We start from the raw sequence: 11,171 nt of genomic DNA, 5'->3' as shown, positions 1-11,171 counted from the left end.
GAATCTCTTCAGGCAATTCACATTATAAATTTTAAAAAAAAATTATGAAATGTGGTTTTTCCATTTCTGGGCAAACCATATAAATAATTTTTTCACCCCAAACGTTTAACAAACACCGTTAGTTGTAATTTGCTCAAAAATGAACAAACTGACCATTTTGAAACATAAATTAAAGTACTGTTCATTTTGGTTCCTAAGTCTAAAAAAAATGTCTCTTTTAGCTCCAGACTCATGAGTTAAAAACTGCTAGAGACAAATAACATTGTGTGATTTCTTTCATCAACTCTAGCTTTAGTGGACATAATTATTTAGTACATGATGAAAGTGGCAAGTATTTGTAAAATTAGTAGAAGTGCACGGAATCAGTGAAATAGGTTAAACTATTTACAGACGTGATGATGTTTTTTAGGAAAACGACTTCTTTCATGCCACATTCCATTTGTTTATCATGCCAAACAGCGTCGATACCAAAAACAAATTTCCCAAGATATTACGTGACGAAATACCTCCCAATATTGCTGCAGAACAACTGACCAAACATACTAGACAGAAACAGCAAAGATGAGTAAAGAGGAAAATATGCGCAAATAAATGGTGAAGAGTACAGAGAAGTTATCTTCTCTCACAAAACAAAAGGACTTGTCCATACATGTGAAAAAAAAGACCACCACCAAACGGCACAATCTCTTCGGATACACAATTCAACACAATCAGAACATGAAGACGAGCATATCCAGATAATTTTTAGCATGCCACACACACGAGTTAAATGGGTTTGATCTTGAAATGGAGTGAGATGAGAGAGAACACGAAACACTTCAGATCCTGCACCAAGAAACCAGAGTCACATGGTGCTGAAACAAACTTCAAGAAATGCATCAAGATACTCTTGCTTTAAAAAATAATAACACGTCAACTGTTGCAGACTTGCAGCAAGTTTTCAATAAACAACTAATTAGAGCAAAGTGAGTTTACTTTCCTGTCTTTCTTCCCTCCTTTAGCTCAGGAGATGAACTATATTTTGATTATATGAAATGAGAAAATCTCGCAGGAATCTTTGGCAATTCACAGGACATATAATTGCATGTCCAAAAAGTAACTTTTCCCCTATGCCTACCTCCCAGTCCCCCACCCCACCCAAAAAAGAGGGGGGGGGGATGCTCATACTTTACTATATTCTGCTTCAGATGATAGAATAGCTTTCTTTATCCAAACTCACTTGCCAACAACATAGTCACAAGATAACTAATCCTTCGAGACTCTTCATGTTCCAAGTAGCTTCAATATGTTGCGCTTAAAGAAAGCTTAAGTGATTCCTTTTCATCTTTTTAGTCTTGGTTAGCAGATTTGCCTCATGCATGTGCTGGTGAGAGATACCAGGTACCGGAGGAAGAGCTGATCCGGACACCAGCACTAATAAAAAATGATAGAGGAAGTCATTGTGCTTCGGAACCTCATTTGAAGCAAAGCCACTATAAATCACCAGTGCAAATATTTGCATTATTAGGGATGGAACAGGAAAACCTGGAGCTAATGGAACTAATTGGCTGAGAACACGAAATCCTGGAGAACCTCTCTGACATAAAAGGAACAGAGAAGATTATGAGATTTTTTTTTTTCTGATAAGTGAGAGGATCAGTAGATTTTACCAGTTTAGGACTGGAGACCACAGTTTTTAAGGTCCTTTGGCCTGCGGCTTCCAATTACTTGAGAGGTTTTAAGATCCAATAAGCACAGAATGCATCACAAATTCAAGCCTTCACAATTACAACACAATACCAGTGAGAAGTGTAGTAACTACGCGTCTGGCATAAGCTAAGCAAGCTCAAAACAACAACATCAGTTTCAACTTAAGCCTGAGTTTCCCTTTTGGAAAAGCTCTATATACCAAAGGTTCATCAGTTTCAACATAAGCCTAAGTTTCCCTTTTGGAAAAACCTATATATCAAAGGTTCTGCTTTGTTCTGTAACCCAGAGTGTGCTCTCATATTTTTTTTGGTGCATAAAATATATGAAATGGCTGTCTCCTCCTTGACGTTTACCACTCAAAACAGTCGGACCAACTTCAACACCGTTGTATCCCTGGACCATTTGTGCATAAAAATCTGTTGGGGCTTTAAGAGCAAAGCACAAATAAAGTGGGGGCTTTAACGAAAAAAGGTGCAAAGGGAGAAAAAAAATACAAATATATATGTGCGGTCCAAGGATAATAATTATAAGCATGAATGACAAATATATGAACAACGAAACTGGAAAAAAAAATACGATAAAGTGAAATATCAATTGTTTAATGTAGCCTCTTCGGGAAAGGCTCATTAGCGAGGGAAAGTCTGCCTTAGAACCTTGATCACGATACTATAGCACACATTAAGAGAGGCAAAGTGCTCAGCATGTTTTGAACCTCGCTTCAGGGCTTAAGCGCGCCTTTGACAACACTGGATACCACCTCACCGACTTCCAAGTTTCTGCTGACCTCTCCGCACCTAGCCTCTTCCTTCATCATTCTTAAGTCTAAACTCTAACTCCCCCCCCCCCCCCCCCCCTCCAGACTAATACCATATCCTACTTTCATGTCAACCATGAATCATTATTGTCAGAACGTAGGAAGGTGAAGGACTAAAATTAGCAAGAATTGTAAAGATGAAGTTGATTCAGGAGGTAAGTATTCTTTCCTCATGAATTTCTGCTGCTCTTTCCTTTCTTTTATTTAACAAAATATGGATGATAATAGCCAGAATGATGTTTGCATTTCTATATGAGCTATTTATATTCAATTTTCACTAAATAATACATACACCATTCCAACTTATTGCAAGAAGTTTTTGAATATCCACATAAAGAAGTAAAAAACGAAAAATGATCAAACCTGAACAAGATAATAGAAGATACGAAGTCCCTCAGGATCGTTACTGACAGTCACATCCATTAATGAACCAATCTTAGATGTAGTGAAAGATATGTGTTCATTTCCCATCACAATCTCAAGCTCCTGTCTCCCCACTCTATCTGGTTCAGGCCAGTTGTTATCATCTTCCTTCATGATCTACAACAAACATACCCAAAATCTTTTACTTCTTTCATTTTATAATCAGAATAATAGTAAAGTAATAATACAGAGGAAGTAAGGAGGTGGAAGGGATACAAAGTCGAAGTTGCACAAAACACACATTACATCAGCCCAAATAAAACAAACCCCATCTCTCCACCACACCGCCCTCCCCTCCTAAAGGAACTCTTCCTAGGAAAACGATGCAAATGAATACAACAAGACGATCTTCTTTTCACCAATTTGATACTAGAAATTCACACCTAGATATCATGTTATCAAAATGCAATTTGGCCTCTTTGCAATGAACGTTACCCCCAAAATTACTGCAAATATCACGGTTATCTTTCATCTGAGATGATAATTTTGCTTCTTCACTAACATTATTAGATCCAAATGGCTCTAAGAATTGGTATTCCTCTCTTTTCATTGGCATTCCACATCCCTGGTCTTTAAATAACTTCGATTTTGGCAGTATCAGGACATAAGAACCAAAAGCTAATAGCCAGCAACTTGAAATACCATAAAAATCAACCAATCAATCATCAACTATGACTCAAATCTCAAACTAGTAATATGAATCTTCCACATTATAATCTTTTTGATAAGTTAGTCCTCCACATCATAGTTAAAACTGCTCATCCTTTAAACTAGCTTATGACTAACTATGCACTGCACTAGGCAAAGTTAAGACCCATAAACAATATATAACCAGGGCAGATCCAGGAACCGCCTTCAGTAATTACACCATTTCTACATGGTTAAAATTGTACTTTTACATTTGAGGCTAGGAGATGGTTTGTTCCAGAAAATACTTGGCCTGCTAAGCTGAATTCTTATGCTAAAAATGCCAGATTTAGCATCAAACAAGCCTATGCAGCTTTTCTACCACATTGTCACGGGTCACTTGGAAGAAGTTGGCACTGGATAGAGGTGTTTTACCTAGACACCACTTCATACTTTGGTTAGCACATCATGGTAGATTATCTACTGTTGACAGACTATCAAAATGGGAGGTTCAGGTGGATCAAGAGTGTGTGCTATGTAATACGAGTATGGCATATCCCGCATCTTTTCTTTTTTCGTCCTTATTCTAATTATATTTGGGGGACTATACAACAATGGTTGGGATTGATCAGCCCCATCCTCCCTTGAGAAGAAGAGGTTGACAGGCTTAATACAGTGATAATTTCACGCAGCAAAAGAGGTATTCTGGAGTTGCTATTTGCAGCTGATATTTACCATATATGGAGTGAAATGACTACATGTAGATTTCAGCAACAGATCGGAGTTGAATTAAAGAGATTGTTTTGCAGCTGCACACTGCAGGACAAGGTCAACAAAAATGACGGGGAATGTTGACTTCATTAAATTGTTTTCCTATATGCAATTAGCAAGCTACTAAAATTTACTGCTTATAGTGTAGCAACTAGTGTTGGCTTGTTTGCCATTTAGAGGATACCTTGAGAACTAGCTCCATATTCCAACCGAGCTATTTGTAAATCTTTGTTATTTCGTTGAATAAAATTTTTACTTTGACCAAACCCTAATGAAAATCCTAGCTCCGTCACAGTATAATACAGCAAAAAATATCTGTAAATTAATCCAAAAACCAAAACCCTAAACACAAAAGTGAAAGGAGAGAGAGCAAAAAGGAACCTCGCTATCAGCAACAATGCGGCGGCATTCTTTGAGAACCGAAGGGGTAAGGAAGACTTCCTTACGAATCATAGTATCGTTCTTGTAGTTGGAATTATTAGCATAACGGAGCTTCCCATCTGGCCTAAACTCGAATTCTAAGAACTCGTGCCCAAATTTTCCTTTGTGACCCACGTAGTATCTCAGGTAAAACTCCTCGTTTTCTCCCATCTCCCCCATAATTTGCAGCTGCAATCTTCTCTTCTCACAAATATGCACTGTCAATGGCGTCGGCGTCTCCCCCCTTTATTTAGGTCCAAACAAATACAACACCCTTTGAGTTGAGGAAAATTTTTAATTTGGGTGAGGCACGACCTACCATAATTGTGTGAGACACCTTTTATGTTTCAACAAGTGTCATGGGTCCCTTTTTGTCAGCACCAAATTTGCACTTCTCTTTTTGCTTCTTTTTTGTTTCTTTTATTTCATCTATGGGTGTGTTTGGTATGATAGACAATGTTTTTCGTGAAAAAATATTTTTTTGAAAAAAATTTTTTCTAAAAGATAAGATGATTTTTATTTATTTTCTCATATTTGATTGAGAAGTGAAAAATATTTTATGATATTTGATTGGTGAGTATTTTTTAAAAAAATGTTTTCTACTGTACGTTTGGTGAGTTCAAACAGCTTCTAGTTAACTAATCTAAGTGATATATTTAGTCCACAACAGTGAAGTACTCATATTGATCCACATCTAATACTATGTATTCCAAAGTTGGTAGCGAGTTGATTTAGAGGTAGAAGAAGGCAGTACAGTACTCTCAATTGTTTTCTCCTAATTTATTATATTCTGCAAATATCATTTACTGCTGAAGTTGAAGAAGCTTAAGCCTTAATTGGCCAAAGAACTAAAATAATAAAAATATAATGCCGAAGAAATGCCAATTGATACAAATCAAAGTCTTGCAAGGCTAGTTTTTTTTTTTTTTATGAAGTTGTTCTATTACCAGCATCAAGCAGATACAAAGAGTACAAAAGTAGATAATAATATCGAGTATCAAAATATTACAAGTCACTAAAATTTAAGCAACTACTAATTATATAATTTAAGTTTCTTAATCAATATTCCCTCAAATTCACAAAAGAGAGAACTTTGGTAGCAAATATATAAAACATTATCAAAAACAAAAGTGCACGAATAATAATTGCTTCCAAATTCTATAAAGCTAATTCCAACCCATATATGTAACTATTGTTGTTGCTTGAATTGTTTCAACCACACCTTACAGAGATTTTAATTTTTTAATCATGAATGCCTTTTCTAAAGTATCGTTTTGCACCAAATAATCAAAAGCATCACCGGAGAACTCTTCCTTATAACCTTCCATTGCCATAACTTCTTCGTACAACTTTGTCACATCTAAACAACTAGCGACCATCTTACCAATTGTCATTGCCACTTCTCCAACTTTTATAGATATATCACCTACGACATCTTGTACCTTAAAAGAATGCTTTCTTTTGCAACTTGCCTTGACTTGAGAAGTTTCGGTCACTTGCACGTTCTTTTCCATAGATGGTCCTTCAATGTCATTATCATTATCTTTCTCAGAACAATAATCAAAAGCAATATCTTCAAATGACTTAGCATAATCTCCCCTAGCTCGATCATTCCCGCACACAAGAGACATTTCGTGAAACATATCAATTTTTTTATTGATGAACTTATCATGATTGGATGTGCCTACAATACAAAAATTAGAAAAAATTTGGTATCAATTCCATTTGGTTCTAATTGGATAATGTAACATAAACACACCATAACAATCACAACAACTAAAAAATGTGGACACAGTGATGCATATAAATAAATTCTCAACCAAAAACAAAAAGTTATTGATAGGCCAATGCCTAGGGGAGAAGTAATTGTTGGTCGCAACACTGTTACTGTTGGTTACTTCAACAATGGGGACAAAACTCGCAGGTACTAAACTAGGCAATAACAGAATCATTTAAAAATGCTTAGCTTATATTGCCAGAAATCCAAACAGAAAACAAATAAACACATACTGCATATAGGAAGCTAAATAGGACATAGTATGCTCTCTTACCTTTCTTACCTTCTTAGAAGACGAAAAAATTCAAGTTCAACACTGAAATGAATATATTGTTTATAGCTCAGACCAACTCACTCGTTGGATTTGTAGTCTTGTTTACACTATTAATCAACTAAAAATCCAAGCAATATTGTATCCATTTCTGTTTCCATCTTTAAAAAGATCACAAAGAAACTCTACAACATACAACTGTAAATATGAATAGAGGGATTAGTAACTTACTCGAGTTCACAAGTTGGACCGATGTCCCTTGGATACTACTATTATAGACGAAGTTCATCATAACTAACCGAGACAGAGTAAGTTAATTAGGGAGGAATCCAATATACCAAGCCTCAAACCTGGGAAACTACCTCCAGTCACTAACTTAAAATTGTATGCAAAGCCCAAAGATTAAGCTTACAATTCCAAAATTTTATGAAGTTTTCTGTCAACAACTAACACACCCAGTATACTCCTAGAAAGTGGGGCCTGGAGAGGACAAAATATACACAAATTGTACCAAGAAAGGTCATTTCTTAATTTGAATCCTTTTGTACTGATATAAGTTACTAAATTAACTTTTAAGTATATAGGTAGCTGGTAGCATAACCACCAGTAATGTATGTGATTCTCATTGTTCTTGCTTCTATTTTTCTATTTTTGCATATTACATTATGGCTTATTTTCTAATGCTTTCTAATACATTTCAACTCTTTAAGTGCATGCCATTTTATCTTTGAAGTAATTCCCTAAAAAATACAAGTTTCTCATTCTCCTTTAGGTATAGCTGTGCTTGGGAATGTTATACTAACATACTATCTTGTAATGCTTCCATGGTGTATTCTTCCTTATGTATTCTGCAAGGACGAGAGAAATGAGACCCCTGCTAACGCTTTTTCAGATATTTTCCTTTCAGGGATGCTTTCTCAAGCCTTTTTCCCTCTCTTGTAGGAATAACTATGCCCCGATTCTACCTTTCTATTTCGGTGATACAATCTAATACTCTAGTCAAAACTTAAATCAGCAGTATTTTTTTCATAAGTTAATTTGTGGTGTTTACACTTGCATATGCATATTGTGTGGTATTTTATAATACATTACTCATATCTTTAATATAAGACAGCAAGATTCAAAAGTCTTCTATACTTTCTTAAACTCTATTCTTAGTCAAACTAAGACATATAAAATGAAATGGATGGATTATCATTTGGTAAATTGACAAAATTTTACAACTAAAACTTGGCCCTGCTTGTTTTACTTAATGGGAGTTTGCGTCTGAATGGTTCGTATTTCAAATTTGATTTTAATTCTTTTCAACCACTTATTTGCTCTTATCATATATGATTTTTCATCTCCTGTAAAGAATCTTAAAAACTATAAGCCGATATGCACTAAAAAATTTTGTGAAATAATCTTTCATCACCACTCTGCATGCTACTTCCAACACAATTACAACTAATTACCACTTCCTTTGCCAGCCACTATTTCATAAACATCACTATGAACCATCACGACACCACTGCTACTGCCACCATGTGTCGTAACTACATAATATCACTACTAGGGACCTTCACCATCCACCACTGCACAACTATCACCATCGACCACCATTCCAACCATCATCATAATCAACTATTATTGTCATTAGCTTTTAGAGAATGCCTCATCAAACAAATAAATTTTTAAATGTTATGTAAATGAAAAAATTCTCTGATTGTTCTAGATATAATATTAATTGGTATTCCATATAAACTTATTTTATTATATTTTAACTACCAAAAATTGTCATGTTTATACAGTTTCATTAAAATTGGCATATTTTATTATATTCTGATTGTTTTGAATCAGAATTTCAGAAAAGAAATCAATACCAGATAAAATAAAAGAAAATAAGAAAATAAGTGAACAAGCTCATTTTACCTGAATATAGATAACATAGACTTCGGGACTTGCTGCAATCATCTTTAAGTTGTCATCCCATCCAAGACCTATTTTGTTTAGTAGTGTTTGATTGTACTTCATGTGCTTCTTGTTGTTTTAAGATGATTCTCCACATGCTTAGATGAACAATCCATTCCTAGTTGTTCGTTAGTGGCATTCAAAACACGATTGAATGAGCTGGCCTTAAATTGATTAGTCGATTTATTCCCTTGCTTAATGTTATCAATTAGAATCTCCAACATCAAATATCCCATTAGCTTTGTCTACCTAAATTGCTTTTCTCCTTTTGTCCCCATGATTTAATATTACAATTCAAGAAACTACATTGAACAAGTCACACTCAACAGAACACAAATGAAAATTAGTAGAAATATGTGAGCTCTACATATATCAAAGAAAAAGAGCAAAAAGAACAACACTCAAAGATAACAGAAAAATAATAATGAATCATAGAAGTAATTTTTTCATAAAGGATTCTCCCAATAACTACAAAAGGAAGAAGAAATAAGGAAATATAAAAAGCAAAAACAAGCAGCACTATCAATTTAGCTATCAAAGTTTTCTTAATACACTAAAGTCCCTCATCCCCTCCTAATCATAATTTATAAACATGGCATGAGCAATTACATCTCTTTTTGATGACCATTGTCTAGCTTCTTAAGGTCTTTCTCTTTGTGTTTGATAGCTTTGACTTCCTTGAGAACTTTGAGTAATTTGAACATTTTGAGGTTGAATTAATGCTTCAATATTTACTTCTTGTATTATCATGTCATATGGATGCAAATCAACTATGTGAGGATGTAAAATACACGACGCTAATACCACATCCACTTGTGTCTTAAAGTACCAAAAGGGTTCATTGTCAATCATACAAAATTGTCTCTTGAGAATGGCAAAGGCACGTTCAAGTGAGGATCTCAATGATGCATGATGAATATTGAATAGTTCTTTTTTATTTTGTGGAGGACAATCACTATATTCTTGCAAGTGATAGCGTATTCCATGATAAGGAGGAATAAATCCCCTACGAAGTCCATATCCTGCATCTACAAGATAATATTTATCTACAAAGTCAAACTAAAGTTAATTAATATACATTGTTCACCTACTTATTCCTATAAACTACTTTATATTAAATAAGTTACCTTGGTGGACTTGGCGACTATGTGGTCTCTCCAACGTATTATTTAATATGTGAGAATCATGTGCAGATCCTTCCTGTAATGCCCTGAGAGCACACCCTGGGCGTCACATGGTGCTTACAGTTTCGAGGGACCACAAGCTAACCCATAAGCTGGTACCTGCTGTGAGCACTGGATAACATGATCATAAATACGGAAAAATACTGACATAACATAAGGTTTTAACAACTGAATTCAAAACTAAAATATAATTCTACAAAAATAAATAACTGAATCTGATAAAATACTGATAAACTGGATATCTAACTATAATATCTGAATATTGAATAACTGACTCTAATGTCCGATAAGCCTCTAAAATTAAATGACTGTGAGTTGAAAGGACATGCCCTAACTAACTCCAACTAACTACTAAACTGAGACATGAAATAAAGTAAGCCTGTCCTTAAAGTATGAGGACTCACCACTGCTATTGCTAAGGATCTGATAAGTCTAATCATGAACCAGGAACTGATCATCTAAACCTATGCTATAAAATATCACAGTGCAAAAGAAAAGGTATGCGATCGGTACTTTAAATATACTGTATGCTAAATGAGGTAGGCTGATATAAATGCTTTCATGAACAAAACTAATAATTAACTGAATATACATGTAAAACATGGAGTACTAACTAGAAAGCATGAAATTTGTAGGTACTAGGAATATGTAGAAGTCTGTAAATACGGAGTATGCATGAAAATATGTAAATACTAAAGATATATAGAAATCTGTAGATACTGAGGATGCATGACCAAGCATATAACATTAATTAAGTAAAATCTGTAAACTGAAATACTGAAATACTGAAATAACTGAAATCTATATTCTTTGGTCAAACAATACTAAGACTGAATAAATGAACTGGGACTGTAACTGAGACTATATCTGAGACTGTGGGAGGTATCTTCTAACCAACATTTCCTAATTTGAGCTAATTGGGGTCCAACTTGTAACCCAGTTGGAAGGGTATTAATACCATGCCACGGGTACTAACACTGGCTGTGTAGATCCACTAAACTGATATAATGTCCAAAGGACTAAGGATGTCAAGCTTAAACTGACGGGTGACCCCTGCGAGATTGTCAAGCCTAATCTGATGGGTGACTTCTCATATCCTATGTTGGCTATGTAGTTCTGGAGTATAGGGACTACTACTGACTCTACCTATTTGATGGGGAAACCTCCATCCCTATACTCGCTCGGTGCTAAATTTTACTCCCAACTGAAAGACACTGAAATACTAGACTGTTCTGAATTTAACTG

The 11,171-nt window shown here is 35.0% G+C and overlaps 1 protein-coding gene across 3 annotated transcripts; it reads right to left on the bottom strand.

Annotated features, from left to right (window-relative positions):
* Nucleotides 1-562: 562 nt before the first annotated feature.
* LOC107858589 (protein mago nashi homolog) lies at nt 563-5,185 on the bottom strand. Of its 3 annotated transcripts, none has more exons than XR_007052001.1 (4): nt 4,706-5,060; nt 2,867-3,043; nt 1,650-1,757; nt 717-825 (listed from the first exon to the last, which is right to left on the bottom strand). XR_007052001.1 is itself a non-coding variant. In XM_016703319.2 (3 exons), exons 1-3 carry the CDS (start codon nt 4,922-4,924, stop codon nt 766-768), a joined length of 456 nt encoding a protein of 151 aa, XP_016558805.1. In that variant the 5' UTR covers nt 4,925-5,185; the 3' UTR covers nt 563-765. The 3 variants fall into 3 exon arrangements, 1 of the variants encoding a protein (XP_016558805.1); XR_007052002.1 differs by having other exon boundaries at nt 742-1,576; XM_016703319.2 differs by lacking the exon at nt 1,650-1,757 and having other exon boundaries at nt 563-825; nt 4,706-5,185.
* Between the last annotated feature and the right edge of the window lie 5,986 nt (nt 5,186-11,171).

The sequence above is a fragment of the Capsicum annuum genome, chromosome 2, assembly GCF_002878395.1.
Source record: "Capsicum annuum cultivar UCD-10X-F1 chromosome 2, UCD10Xv1.1, whole genome shotgun sequence".
Classification (NCBI taxonomy): Eukaryota; Viridiplantae; Streptophyta; class Magnoliopsida; order Solanales; family Solanaceae; genus Capsicum; species Capsicum annuum.
The sequence above is the reverse complement of the archived record's forward strand: the minus strand, read 5'-3'. Positions and strand labels throughout refer to the sequence as shown.

Bases quoted from the DNA above. Each gene is read 5' to 3' on its own strand.
- LOC107858589 (XM_016703319.2), bottom strand. From the start codon at position 4,924: ATGGGGGAGATGGGAGAAAACGAGGAGTTTTACCTGAGATACTACGTG. The intron at 3,044-4,705 runs GTTCCTTTTTGC...TGTTTGTTGTAG, and splicing joins GCATTGTTGCTGATAGCGAG to ATCATGAAGGAAGATGATAA. The intron at 826-2,866 runs GTTTGATCATTT...TTCTTGGTGCAG, and splicing joins TCTTCTATTATCTTGTTCAG to GATCTGAAGTGTTTCGTGTT.